This window comes from Chlorocebus sabaeus, chromosome 24, assembly GCF_047675955.1.
Source record: "Chlorocebus sabaeus isolate Y175 chromosome 24, mChlSab1.0.hap1, whole genome shotgun sequence".
NCBI lineage: Eukaryota > Metazoa > Chordata > Mammalia > Primates > Cercopithecidae > Chlorocebus > Chlorocebus sabaeus.
Window position 1 is genome coordinate 48,000,098 of NC_132927.1, and position 15,601 is coordinate 48,015,698.

General features: G+C 38.5%; 1 protein-coding gene across 18 annotated transcripts in view; it reads left to right on the forward strand.

The window, feature by feature from the left end:
- Nucleotides 1-15,601, forward strand: part of SIPA1L1 (signal induced proliferation associated 1 like 1) — a 410,731-nt gene that overhangs the window by 312,615 nt on the left and 82,515 nt on the right. For all 18 annotated transcript variants that reach the window (XM_073011118.1, XM_073011126.1, XM_037984201.2 and 15 more), the window contains one exon: nucleotides 11,073-11,247. In XM_073011118.1, the coding sequence (XP_072867219.1) occupies nucleotides 11,073-11,247 (175 nt within the window). The remainder of the gene's footprint in view (nucleotides 1-11,072; nucleotides 11,248-15,601) is intronic.

Genomic DNA, 15,601 nt, shown 5'->3' on the forward strand with positions numbered 1-15,601 from the left:
GGACTTGTATTTTGATAACTACAAAACCCTGATGAAAGAATCAAAACCCTAATGCTGGGCATGATGGCTCACTTCTGTAAACCTCGTGTTTTGAGAGGCCAAGGAAGGAGGATTGCTTGAACCCAGTAGTTCAAGACCAGCCTGGGCAACATAGTGAGATCCTGTTTCTACAAAAAAATTTTAAAAACTTAACCAGGCATGGTGGTGTGCATTTGTAGCTCCAGCTACTCAGGAGACTGAGACAGGAGGATCGCTTGAGCCCAGGATTTCAAGGCTGCCATGAGCTGTGATCATCCTACTACACTCTAGCCTGGGTGACAGATTAAGTCCTGTCTCTAAAGAAACGAAAGACCTAAATAAATGGAGAGGCATACTCTATTTACAAATTGAGAGAGTCAACATATATTAATCATGTCAGTTTTCTCCAAATTGATACGAAGTTTAACTTCTTAATTTTTATCAAAATTCCAGCAAGTTTTTTTTGTAGTTATAGACAAGATTATTCTAAAGTATAAAACAATCGGAGAAAGAGGAATTAATGTGGGAGAAATTATTCTATCTGAATTTGAGACATGTTATATAGCTCCAGTAGTCAAGACTGTGTGGCACTGCTGGAAGGATAGACACATGGATCGGTGGAACAGAATAGAGAAACCAGAAATAGCCCCACACAAATATATCTAGCTCATTTTTGGCATAGGTGTAAAAGCAATTCAGTGGAGAAAGGATAGGCTTTTGCAACAGTGCTGGGACAACTGGACATTCATAAACAAAATAATGAACCTTGACTTTTTTTGGGTTTTTTTTTTTTGTGTTTCTTTCTTTTTGAGACTGAGTCTTGCTCTGTTGCCCAAGCTGGAGTTCAGTGGCATGATCTTGGCTCACTGCAGCCTCCGCCTCCCAGATTCAAGCAATTCTCTAGCCTCAGTCTCCTGAGTAGCTGGAATTACGGGTGCATACCACCACACCCGGCTAATTTTTGTATTTTTAGTAGAGACGGGGTTTCACCATGTTGGTCAAGCTGGTCTCAAACTCCTGATCTCAAGTGATCTGCCTGCCTCAGCCTCCCAAAGTGCTGGGATTACAGGTGTGAGCCACCAGGCCCCCAGCCTAAACCTTGACTTTTAAGCATCAAAAATTAATTCAAAAGGATCATAGGTTGAAATCTACAAGTATTAAATTTTTTTGAGAAAAACATAGGAGAAAATCTTTGGGACCTTGAGCTTGGTTAAGAATTCTTAGATGTGGCACTAAGTGCTTGATCTAGAAAGAAAAAAAAAAAAATTGAGAAATTGTTGTCTATCAAGATTAACAATATCTTACAGTGCTTTTTCCCTTAGACATTTGCTGATAGGTTAAGAATCTTGGGGCTTTTACATCTAGCATAAAGCAGCAGATAAAAAGTTAGGAGACAGATCAGAGCTTTCAGTCATCAGATCAAATCAGAACTTTTATATAGGGCTTTGGAGGTTACAAATTGAATTCAAGGCTTACTGGAGAACTCAGATCTGTAAAACAATTGTATTGAAATTCGTTTTTGTTTTTTTGTTCTTTTTCCTTTGGGACAGAGTCTTACCCTATTGCCCAGGCTGGAGTGCAGTGGTGTGATCTTGGCTCACTGCAACCTCCGCCTCCTGAGTTTAAGTGATTCTTGTGCCTCAGCCTCCCAAGTAGCTGGGATTACAAGCATGTGCCCCCAGTGCCCGGCTAATTTTTGTATTTTTAGTAGAAACGGGGTTTCACTGTGTTGGCCAGGCTGGTCTTGAACTCCTGACCTCAAGTGATCCACCTGCCTTGGCCTTCCAAAGTGCTGGGATTACAGGCATGAGCCACTACACTCAGCCTATATTGAAACTCTAAAACTAAAAATCCCCTAAAGTTAGATTCATTTAGAAGTAGCTGCATTTAAGAACATATTGGACACAGTAGAAGAGAGAGAATTGATGAAGACTGATTACCAGAAAAATTTTAACTAAAGAATGGAAACAAGAAAACATAGAAAAATACAGAAAAATGTCTGAAAGGCATGTGGGTAACAGCAAAATATATATATGATTTGATTTCCAGAAGAAGAGATATTTGTGCATTATTTGGGAATAAAAGCAGTATTTGAGGAAATGCTGGTAGGGATTTCCAGAACGGATGAAAGACGTGCATTAAGATAGAAACAAGGAGCTCTGTCCACCCTGAGCAAGATAATATAAAAAGAAAAAAATCAAATGTAAGCTCATAGTAAAAATTGCTGAAAATAAAAGAAAAAGAGAAAAATCTTTAAAAATAGCCAGATGGAAAAATACCTTTAAAGAACAACAAGACTGTTGAACGTTTGCTGGGCTGTAAAGCCTAAAGAAAAAGTAGAGGCCGGGCGTGGTGGCTCACGCCTGTAATCCCAGCACTTTGGGAGACTGAGGTGAGCTGATCACAGGGTCAAGAGATCGAGACCATCCTGGCTAACACGGTGAAACCCCGTCTCTACTAAAAACACAAAAAAATTAGCTGGGCATGGTGGCGGGTGCCTGTAGTACCAGCTACTTGGGAGGCTGAGGCAGGAGAATGGCGTGTACCCGGAGGTGGAGCTTACAGTATGCCGAGATGGAGCCGCTGCACTCCATCCAGCCTGGGTGACAGAGCGAGACTCCATCTAAAAATAAATAAATAAAGTAGAAGCCAGAAGACATTTCTAAAGTGCCGAAAGAGTAACCCTCACAATGAATTTTACACCAAAAAAAATTATTTAAAATGCAGGCAAAACTAATTTATAGTAAAAAAAAAAAAAAAAAGAAAATTAGGACAGGGGTTGCCTGAAGCGGTTAGATGATGCAGGAATGGACTGCAAAGAGGAACCAGGAGCTATTGGGGTAATGGAAATGTTCTGTATTTTGATTGTGTTGGGGGTTTGTCAGAAGTTATTAAATTATACACCTTGCATTTACCCTTCAGAAATCATACATCAATAAAGTTGATTTAAAAACTGAAGGCAAATTTCTGCATCTTGCTAAGATTAAATAAGAGGGACTGCATTTAACCTTCCACCTGAAACAACTTAAAAACTAGACAAAACAGTGAAACAATGGTTTTTATAATGTTGAACATCGGGCATTGAAGGACACTGATTGCTTGGGAGATGGGAAACAAATGAGGTGAGCCCTAAGATTGCACCAGCTTTCTGCCTGAAGAGAGTTTCCAGGCTACAGTACAGGCAGAGGGTACCCAGCTGAAGGCCAGAGACCTCCCTGATTGAGATTGAGATGTGAGTCCAGGGAGGCTAGAATTCGCAGAGCACAGGCTATCAGGGAGGAGAGAGCCATAAACAGTCTACTTCTAGTGCGAATAGTTTCAACTCCTACAAACCAGACTGGAAAACTTCATAATTGACATGGCATTGAGTAGAGCCTCAGAAAGATTTTGCCTCAGTAGTGGGGCAGAATTATCCTTAGACTAAACACTGCTCTCGTACAACCAAGAGTTTAAAAGCAAGAACTAAAAGGCTCAAACTTTTGCCAAGTAATTTAACTATGAATCCAGAACAAAGTCAAGAATACTTTATAGGAATACAGCAATATCCAGCACCCAACAAGGTAGTATTCATAACGTCTGACAAACAATCATTTAACTAAAAACTACAAGGCAGGAGCATATGACCTGTAGTAGGGGAGGGGATAAAATAAACAATTACAACCACAAAAATGACTTTGATGTCTTTCTAATGTTCAGGTAGCAGGAGGAAAGATTGAACATATTAAGTACAAATCTGGAAAAAGAGAAGTTTTATATTTATAGATATGAAAGCTACAATATCTGAGTTGAAAAATACACTGGATAGAATTAACAGCAGATTAGACATTGTGGAAGAAAGAATTAGTGAACTTGATGACATAGCAATAGAAACAATTGCAAAAAAAAACCCAACATCAATGTGCTGTGAGACAACTTCACCTGACCTAATATTCATATAATTGGAGATCCCAGAGGAGTTAGGAACCTAAGTAGTTGAGGAAATAATAGTTCCAGATTTTCCACATATGATGCAAACAGACCCAAGAAACTCAATGAGCCCTAAGAATAAGAAACATGCAGAAAATGGCACCAACACACATCATAATCAAATTGTTTCAAACCAGTGATAAAGAGAAAATCTTAACAGCAGCCAAAGGGAAAAAAATGTCGATTTTCAGAAGAAAGGTTATCAAAATAGGAAAAGTTAGATGATATTTTTAGTCATTAGAGAAAGCCAAAAGAAAGCATAGCAATACAGTTCTCAGATGTTTACCTCTCAGAGTCCCTTCACCCTTTTAAAAGTTAAAGATCCCAAAGAGCATTTGTTCATGAGACTTTTTTATGTGTTTACCACATTGTAATCAAAACAAATTTAAAAATGTTATTTTTACATGTTAATTACATGTTTATTTAAGTAACATGTTTGTGAAAAAAGTTTTCTAAAATGAAAAACTAGTGCAAAGAAAGTATTGTTTTTGCAGATCTCTTTAATGTCTGGCTTAATAGAAGGCAGTTGGACTCACATATGTGCATCTGCTGTCAGTCTGTTGCAGTATGTTGTTTTGGTTGGAGTAGATGAAGAAAATCTGGCCTCACAGAGTTTATGTACTTAGAAAAAGAAGGACTTTCATATGGCCCTTTTAGATAATTGTGGATATTTTCCTTTGATATAACACCAAAACTCAACAAATGGTAGTTTTGTGTGTGTGTGTGGTTTTTTCTGTTTGTTTTTTTGGTTTTTGTTTTTTTATTTTTCTTCTTTTTTTGAAATGGAGTCTGGCTCTGTCACCCAGGCTGGAGTGCAGTGGCGTGATCTCGGCTCACTGCAACCTCTACCTCCCGGGTTCAAGTGATTCTCATGCCTCGGCCTCCTGAGTAGCTGGGATTACAGGCACTCGCCACCATGCCCAGCTAATTTTTGTATTTTTAGTAGAAATGGGGTTTCACCATGTTGGTCAGGCTGGTCTCAAACTCCTGACCTTGTGATCTGCCCACCTCGTTCTCCCAAAGTGCTGGGATTACAGGCGTGAGCCACCGTGCCCGGCCAACAAATGGTAGTTTCTTAAAGGTTAATAGCAATGTGCAATCTAAAATCATGAGTGTATTCTGTTAAATTAAAAATTCATTGACTTTCATGTACTTTGAATGAATCTTTCCTTTCTTTCTTTTTTTTTTTTTTTTTTTGAGACAGGGTTGCACTCTATTGCCCAGGCTAGAGTGCAGTGGCACAGTCATGCAATCCTGGCTCACTATAGCCTTGACCTCTTGGACTTAAGCCATCCTCCCACCTTAGCTTCCAAGTCCTGGGACTACAAGCTCATGCCACCATACCCACCTAATTTTTTCTTAATACAGAGACAGGGTCTCACTGTGTTGCCCTGGCTGGTCTTGAAGCCTGGCCTCAAGTGATCCTCCCACCTTGGCCTCCCAAAATGCTAGGATTATGGGCGTGAACCACCATGCCTGGCCTTGAATGAATCTTTTACTCATGCATGATTTTGTAATTTCATGCAGCAGTCATTTGGAAAAATTGGTTCTCTTATGCAGATTTTGTTTGTGTTTGCTTAGTTTACAATAATGAAAATATTCCATTGATCTTATTAGAAAAAGAGTTAAGTGTTGGGAAGCTATCAAGCTCATGGTGATAGGAATAAGTTTCCAAAAATTTAAATTTTGCTTTAGAGCTTAAATTCTGTTATGGTCAGGAAATATTGTCAGTTGTTTTTCCTGAAGTAACAGGCTCCCGTTTATAGTTTCAGGACAATATCTCCCAAATACACAAGCCTGCATAACTATAGTTTGTCTCTTGTTTGTTCTTTCATATGAAAATAGTGATTTTAGTTAGGCTTTTATTGCTGCTATAACAAATTACTCCTAACTCAGTGCCTTAAAACAACATAGATTTGTTATTTTACAGTTCTGTAAGTTAGAAATTCAACGTTGGTGTCACTGGACTAAAATCACGGTGTTGACAGGGCTGTGTCCTTTCCAGGGGCTCTAAGGGTAATCTGTTTGACCTTTTCAACTTCTGTGGCTGCCCATGCGCCTTGGCTCATGATCCTTCCTCCATCTCCAAAGCCAGCAGTGTTGCATCCCTCTAACCCCGCCTCCATTGTCTTTTCTCTTTTGTCTCCGTTGTCTTTTTCTGATGATCATCTTGTCTTCCTCTTCTACTTTTAAGGATCTTTCAGTCATTGGACCCATCTGGATAATAAAGGCTGCTCTCCCCATCTGTTAATTAGCAATCTTTAGTCCATCTGTAATCTGAACTCCCCTTTACCATTAACATTACATATTCACAGGATCTAGGGATTAGGAAGTAGGTGGGTTTGAGGAGAAATTACTCTGCCTACCAGTCTTCTATGAAAAAGACACAAAGTTCATCTTGCAACTCAATTGAATGAATGCTTTTCCTTGAGAAATTTATCATAAAGCACTTCAGTAGGCAACAGATGCTTTATATGTACACTCCATTTCATCACATGGAATATTAAAAAGCATATGCTCAAGTTTCTAGATTTAATACAAGTTAATATTTTACTGCTTCATCAAGGACATTCTTAACTGCGTTTTTATTTGGGGAAGGGGTAAGTGTATAGCAGAGAAAAAGAATACAAGGAGTGCTAGTATAGTTTGGAGCCGCTGCTTGATTCATGCTAGAGTGCCAGCAGTTTGACTCACCATGAGTGCATATGTCCATGGAAAATACCAGATTGACTCTTAATAGTGTTTTGAAGATAGTTTTGATGTCATGATCCATCACTCCCCACAAGAAGGTTCTCAGAGATGCTCAAGAGTTCGCTGTCCACACTTCAAGAACTGTTGCACAATGAAATACCTCATAGTGACTATTTTATATTTCTGAATTTAGTTAGGCAATAGTAGAGGTTTCATAAGAATGTAAGAATTGGATTGTTCTCATGGTTTGTGCTATCCCAGTGGCCACCTTCTGGCCATGATACCAGGGAAGATGGGGTAAAATGCAAAACTTCTGAAGAAGACTCTGAGATCTTGGTTATTCACATCTCTTTCTTCTGGTACAGGACTGTGACTTTATCGTCCATCTTTCCAGGAAGTTATGGCTGTTTAAGTCAGATTGCAGTGTCTGTTTTTAACTCTGTGTTAAAATGCCTACCTTATGAGAGGAAGAGCAAATGTATGTACTGTTGGTTCCCAGCTGTGGAAGCTCACATCACTTTTAGTAGGTGTTGAAAGACCCCTTTACTTTGTTGAGATTCAAGACCTTCATCTCAAATATAACCTTTATCCTGTTAGACTGACCACCATCACTTTTGTGTGTACAAACATTTATTGAGTGCCCAACACTTCCCTCAGTGCTCCATATGAACAGCTGATCTGCAGACATGAATTATAGCACCATTGCTAAATGACCCAGAGGTTATCCAAAGCCAAATGCTCAACTGTGGATAACCTAGCCTGTTCCCAGTAGGGCTTCTGGCGTCATCGTAACTTTATTTTTATCATTACCTTAAAGTATTGTATATGTAGATCCATAAGCCCAGGTAGGTATGTTTGTGTGTTTCTCAGACAATAAATGCTGTTTTATATAACCTCAAAACAATCCAAAATCCCCACATCATGGCTTTACAACTCCATGTACATTTGCTCCTTCTCTTAGAAAGTTCCTGATTACATTTACTTAACTTCTCCTTGTCAACATCTCATTCTGTCTGGGAGCATGGCTGCTAAGGACTGTAGGAGCTGAGTTCAGAGAATGCTACCTACCTTTGATCTAATTGGAGTAGAAATCAAGATACAGTCATATTGTCACCTTTGAGGATATAGCAAGTGACATTTGGCATGGTTTCAAACCAGAGGAAATTCGACATTCTTAGAAATTTCCTAATCCTCTTAAAGGATCATTCCTTTCACAACTGGCAAAACCAGTTTGTTCTGTCAGCAGGTGGAGCTCACTAGGGTATATAATTCAATCAAAGGAGGCACATTGTCCTGTCCTTGAATTCTACTTGTCCACTACTTTAGGGGAAGTTTTCTTATCTTCTTTCTGCAGGAAACTTTTTTTTTTTTTTTAAATAAAAGAATCCTTTTGAGTGTGGCACAATGAAATCTTAGGCCTCTATCTAAGAAGTTTTAAGTAGGCACCCACAAATTCAGTGTCACTATAATGCTTTCCATTAGTCAGGGTGACTTTTATTTTACACTATTGCAAGCAAAGGCTGTTCTGGGAGGCATTGCCAGACAACATGCAACTTAAAGCCCCTTCCTGTCTACAGATTGCTTGATCTTTTTGTTCTCCCTGGAGGCAGAGAGTCAGGTAATGTTCTGCCTTGGAATCTGGCTGTATTAAGGACTTCTTTTGTAATAGACATCGAGACTATCTCTCCCTTTTTATTTGTTGAGACCTAATAGGGTACTAGCTCAATTCCAAAGCCAAGATGAAACCTTTACCTGTGGGAGCGTTTCCCTCTAAGCATTAGCCACATTCAGCCATTAGAAGCAGGCCAGCTGAGAAAGGGGTTAAATGTCAGTAGTGTGCAGAAGTTTTACCCTGATTTTTTTTTCTTACGTGTGCTATACAAAAGTGAACTAAGTCCCAAATGTGTTCCTGTTCATAATCAAGGTAACGGTAGGTCAGGTTGTATGCTGTTTTTAAAATATTCCAGGCCAGGCACAGTGGCTCATGCCTTTAATCCCAGCACTTTGGGAGGCCGAGGCAGGTGGATCACCTGAGGTCAGGAGTTCGAGACCAGCCTGACCAACATGGTGAAACCCCATCTCTACTAAAAATACAAAAATTAGCCAGGGCTGGTGGTGCATGCCTGTAATCCCAGCTACTTGGGAGGCTGAGGAGGGAGAATCTCTTGAACTTGAGGCGGAGGTTGCAGTGAGCCAAGATCGCACCGTTGCAGTCCCGCCTGGTCAACAAGAGCGAAGCGAAACTCCATCTCAAAATATATATATATATATAATCTAGCATTCGTATATCCAGTTATTTACAAGTTTCAGACTTGGAACCTTACCTTCCTCCCACCAGTGCAGGTAAAATAGAGTCAGGTTGATAGGATTATGGAACTCCAGGAACTCTCCTGTCTATGCACAATGCAAAGGCTGTTGAGCTTTCTTCTCAGCTAAGCAGGGTGCAGGGGAGGGAGACAAAGCAAGCAAAGGTTTTGTTTGTTTGTTCATTTGTTTTTTCCCCTATGACATTTTTTGTTATCACAATGTGAACCATTTGGTTTAGAAAGCTGAAAATAAATGGTAGTTCAGTTTCATAGTCCCTTAATATAAAGTGGCAGGGCTGGCTGTGTTTTAGAATTCAGGAATTTTCAGATTTTAGAGGGATAATAAAATGTATGACCCATATAGTCATATTCCCAATGAGATCTGGGGCAGTACCCCACAATCAGTTATGCAGGGGAAATATGGATATTCACACAAAGATGAATAAATTAAAAGTACTAGTGTCAGCCCCATATCAAGTTTTGCTGCCAAATGTGTTTGCCTAAATTTGGATTTCTACCTTTAAACTTCAGAATTGCAAATAAGAAGTTGTAGACATATGTTGCAGTGGTAGAAATAGAGCAAGACAAACCTGGTTGAGTCCTGGTGATAGTGGAGCTGAGTCACAGAACTGACAGTTTATGATCTTGTGTCTTCTCACTACTGTACTAGTTCTTCTCTCTTCCATTCTCTGATCTCTTTGCTCATCTGTCAAACAAGGGTAATATTTGCCTTGTGGGCTATTGTGAGAGTAAGAATTTAATGTATGTTAAACACTGCACATAGTGCTTTGCATATGGTAGATATTCAATAAATGTTCGCTATTAAAATTTCACCTCTTCTCTTCCCCCTTTTATTAGATAAAACCTTACTGATGTGGTGGTTGTAATGACATTCTGGAAATAGGATAAAGTGATAAGAATTGTCCCAATGTCATTGGAGAATTCAAAGTCCAATTTTTTTTTTTGGAGACAGTTTTGCTCTGTTGTCCAGGCTGGAGTATGTGGCACAGTCATGACTCACTGCAGCATTGATCTCCCAGGCTCAAATGATCCTCCCATCTCAGCCTCCCGAGTAGCTGGGACTATAAGTGTGCACCACCACACCTGGCTATTTTTTGTATATTTTGTAGAGACAGGATTTTGTCATGTTGCCCAGGCTTGTCTTGAACTCCTAGGTTCAAGTGATCTGTCCCCATCAGCCTCCCAAAGTGCTGGGATTACAGGCATTAGCCACTGTGCCCAGCCCAAAGTATACATTTTTATGTTGAAAACTCATTGCTTGTTAAATGATCAGTAACAGCTTAAAATTTGTTTGCAAAATGACAGAACTTTTCAATGATGAATAAATGTTTTGATTAATGTTATATGTAAATCTCTTAATCCTTCATTTTAACTGCATTTGAGGAAGAAATATTTGCCGTGAGCTGATTTGCCATTATGAGGCCTCTTTTAAAGTTTCTCTGCAGACACTCATCCTTTAGAAAACTATTTGAAAGAGAAGTTGCTCTAAGTGCAGTATTGATGATAGTAGTGCTGTAACAAAGACATAAGCAAGGTTTATAATTTAATATATTGGGAAAAGGGTATTGGGAGATAAGTCTTTTCTAATTTTACAAAAAAATACAGCAAAAATATTAGTGGACCTTTTAGTGCAAAACAGTTTATTTTAAAATATGGTTTATAAAGTAGACCTCTGCTTTTAAATTTGTAAAGGCCTCGCTTTTAAAAGGGGGGACACCATAAAAAAAGAATTGCCTTTAGTTATCAGGATCTTTTTAAATAACCTCATTTTGTACCTTGTAATTGATTAACAGAAGTTTCCTATTGTACCAACAAATCTGTTCTAATGATGCATGATCTTTACAAACAGGAAATTTTCATTTATTTCTCTGGCCTTTTCTCAATTCATGGAGTTTATAGATACTTGCTCCAGTTTATTTTTGGATCAAAGATGGAAAACACAGAAGGATTTCAAGAGAAGAAAGATGTTAACTATTTTCTGGACATGTGCCCTATAGGACCTTTTAGCATTTAAGTGGGACAGAGTGGATCTGCCTATATTTATATGCATTGTATTACCTGCCTTCACAGCTGAACTACCAGCAGAAAGTAGGCATCATGTACTGCAAAGCTGGACAGAGCACTGAAGAAGAGATGTACAACAACGAGTCAGCTGGCCCAGCCTTTGAAGAATTCCTCCAACTATTGGGAGAGCGAGTTCGGCTCAAAGGATTTGAGAAGTATCGAGCACAGCTTGATACCAAAAGTAAGAAATACTTACACCCTCCTACTAGGCTTATTTTCCTCCTGTTGTGCTGTTGTGCATCTGCTAAATTATCCATAAAACAACATTGCCATTTATTGCAGAAAACTGCTGGTGATGGGTGGTGAGAGAAAGCCAGAGAGGGAGGATGTAACACCAGAACAGTTGAAGATCGTAACCAAAGTAGCTAGAATTAGACTCTAAAAAATATAGTGTTGTCAGAGGTGTGTGGATGAAGTGGGGCAGTGACACAGATCATGCAGAATTGCTCCTGGATAGCATTGTGTAAATTTCATTACATTTAGCCAAATGTTAGGGTGATTAAAAACTCTGGAAACTTACAACCATCTGAGTGTAAGACTGGAAGTTTTGACTTCCATTAATTCATTTCATAGTCTTCATGTTTATATATGTAGTCAACCTTTGTTTTTGTTTCTTTGTATTGTTTTTATATCTAGGATTTTTGTTTGTTTCTATTATTATTATTCACAGTCTACTTAATCTCTGAGAAAATAGACTTTTTAGCTTTGGTATTAGTTTAGCTCATAAAATGTGTTGATTAAAAGCATGATAATGAAACAGTCTGTTTAACTATGGTGCATGAACCTGAAAGGTTGTCCATGCCCAGTCCCCAAGTTGTCAGTAAAATAGTTAACATTCTCAAATGCCTATTTTGGTTAGCTGGGACTAACCAAAGAGTGTTTTGACTTTTGCTATGTGTCTGTGTGAAAGCAGTTTTAAATTTTATCTTTAAATTCATCCATAGACACCTGTGACCTGTTTTTCTTTGAGAGGGTCTTTGGATTAGCACATCTGTATTGCAGTCTATACTAATCTCTCTGATTTTCTGTACAGGAAATTAAATAAGGAGTTGAGTCATGAAAACAGAAAAGCATTCATAAACTCCACTGCAGGGAAGAATTTCCTGTTGCCATGGTTTTGCTGTTGCCAACTTGGAAACGGCATGCAAGAGAGACTATTAAAACCCATAAATAGCCTAGCTGCTTAAATATTATTTTAACATTCTATACTCAGCTTGCAACTGCATAAAGATGTTAAATTTCAATATGCCCTTAAACTCTTTTTATCCAGGTATTCTAATATTCACCCGTACAGTTCATTCATGTTGCCCCTATTTGTTGTGCTGTGTAAATTATCACTACCACAAAGAATTATTGAAAGGATCTGGGAAGAAAATGTGTAATAAGCTCAGTGATACTATAAATGAATGGTCAGTTTGGGAGTTGATAAGATTGTGTGTTATCTGTGATGAAGGGTGATGTGAGAAATGTATAGCTAGGGTATCGTTAAGCAACATGACTGTAAGTCAGGCAGTGGAAGTAGTAAGGCAGTGGAATACACAAAATAAGCACCTTGTGCACAGTTTGCCCAATTATCCCAACAACTGCAAAGGCTAGAGGGGGATGAGCCTGGATTAGCAAACAGCCTCTTAACTGTAGTTTTGGAATTATATAATACATTCAACAGGGAAAGATTCTTTTTCACTGAACTACTCTCCTTTAAGTAGTTCAACTTTATGAGGCATGTCTGACCTTTCAGGGCATATTTCCTGAGAAGGATTCACAGAAAAGTGTCCTTTTCTGTCCTTCTAAAATGACACATTTCCTAAAATGAACGAAAAGTAGGAAAGTATTCCTACTCTGAAGCCCCAAAGAAGACAGTATGCAAAATCATCTCTTTTACATCAAGCTTATGAATAGGGGCAAAAGCTAGAGTCCATTCATCATGCCATTCAAACCTGCATTAAATAATAGCAGACCACCAAAATAGGCAACAGCCAGCCTCTGTACACCTCAGCTGCCTGCTACTGGGCATGACACTACTAGAGATAAGACTTCGTTCTATGTGCTGTGATGTAATCTCACCATACTTAATCTAACTTTATTTTGTGTCAAGAAACTTTGAATATAATTCTTTTTCTGAAAAAGTGCTTTTCAGAACAAATGTTCAAAGATCATTCCCAATGTAGATGTCACTTGAATCTATGGATTTGTAGTTTTTATCAAATTAAAATACTATTTGCTATTATTTCTTTATTTTTTCTGTCTTACCTCCCGTCTCTCTGAGACTCCAGTTATACATATGTTATGTCACTCACTAGTGTGCCACAGGTTAGTGAGACCCTGGTTCTTTTTTTTTCCCCCAACCTTTTTTTTCTTTCTGTGCTTCAGTTTGGATAATTTCTATTAATATATCTTAAAGCTCCTTGTGTTTTTCTTTTCTTCCATGGTGTCTTAATTCATTGTTAATCCAATCCAATGAAATTTCCATTTAAAATATTGTATTTCAGGGCCAACAGTTGCATTTGATAATCTTTTTAAATGTCTTCTATTCTCACCTCATTAGGTTCACACTGTCCTTCAGATCCCTAAACACATTTATAATAGTTGTTTCAAAATGTTCATCTGCTAATTTCATCACCTCTCTGATTTTCGGTTTCTTTTTTTAATGGGGTTCCTCTGCTTTGGGTTATATTTTACTTCCTCACATGTCTGGTTGTTTTTGATAAGATAATGGATGTTGTAAATGTTTCATTGTTCAGTGTCTTATTTTTGTTATCTTCTTTAAGTGTTGTTTTGTTTTGGCAGGCAGTGAAGTTTCAGAACAGCTTGATTTTTATGAGTCTTATTTTTAAGCTTCGTTAAAGCATACCTAGAGTAGCTTTTACTCTGGCTCACTTAACCCTACTCCTAAGGCATGACTTTTCTTGCACCTCAGTACTTGAATATTCAATGAAGTGTCTACTGTGGCTGCTCAGAACTCTAATATCTCCCAACCCAGTGTGAACTGTAAAATTATTTGGCTTATAATTCGTTGGTAGTTATTCTTTCCCAAATATTTTGTCTTTGCTTGACTTTTGGAATTTATGCATATGTAGCTTACTGTCCAACTCAAGACTCAAAGGGACCGCTATTCAGATTTCTGAACCTTTCATCTGATATTTCTTTCTCTTTGGTATTCTGCCTAGCAAATATCAGCCACCACAGACTTCCTGAACTCTAGTCTGTCTTGGCTTCCCCCTTCAGTACCCTGCTCTGTGTCACTGTCCCACAAGTACCTCAAGGTAGAAAGCCCAGGGGTCATAGGGCTTATCTTCTGCATTCTTTTTTCTCAAGGATCACTACCCAAGGCTGCCTGTTGTCCAGTGTCTGCAAATAGTTGTTTGAGGTATTATATCATTTTTTCTAGTTATTCACAATGGCATGGTGAGTGCCTTATCAAGCACTTTGTTACGGCTGGAAGCAGAAGTCCCAGGTACTTTTGATATATATGCCGTCTCATTTAATTCCTACAAACCTGCTAGATACCAATTATCCCCACTTTACAGAATTGGCTTCTTTAGATTAAGTAACATGCCCGTGATTAGATAGCTAGCAAGCATTAGGGAAGTAGAACAGATCCCAGTAGTGTGGTTAATTAAGTGTTCAGGGAAAGTATAAATGTGGAATGAAACACAGCAAAGTCCCAAGACCGGCCTTTACCCTACGTCTTCCTCCCTCTTAAGTCCTTGAACTAACAGTACTCAAACCAGTTCATGAGATAGCTCTACTTCATGCATTATCATCATATTCATTTCTCAGTATTTTTGTAAAGGACGAGGCTCAGGGAAGGAAGAAGTAATGAACTATTGAACCATTTCTTCTTTTTCCCAGTTATCTGTACAGAGACCATCTCCACATTTCAGAAATAAGGATTTGTAGCAAACAAGCAAGCTACAAATAAATATGTCACAGGCTGGAACAATTCTGCAATGAAGAAATTTTTAGTAGGGGATTTTTCCTTCTTTTTTGTTTGTTTCTTCGGATGATATAACCTAGATAACTGCCATTCCTTCACACTATAATAAATACAATAAACTTCCCACCAAGCAGTTTGTTACTTGAAAGCTGGAGACCATCCTCATTTTTAGCTGCGTGTGTGGGTTATTTAGGGAAATTATTTCCTGACTGAGGTTTGTTTGTCAAGTCAGTAAACAGGAGACTTAGAAGCCCTCTGTAAAAGCTTTCCTTCAAAGCCCTGCCTTCATTAATTTGCTGCAGTGTTAGTGGCTGCTGTCTCCTCCATTTTTCAGCAGTGTTACAAATGCAGTTGAGGTTCAGGATCTCAGAAGAGATATAAGACTTTTTGTGGATCTCAGAAGAGATATAAGACTTTTCGTAAAGAAAGATTTGGAGGCAGATCATGTGATTGTCAAGGTGACCTATATAATGCCTGAATTTACTTATTAAGTTTTAAAGTTCTATACAAACATGAAGTAGCATTATTCTTTCATCCTTCTTCTACAAGCACGTTGTCCCTTTAGAGTTGCTCAATACGCTCTTCAACCAGATAAAAA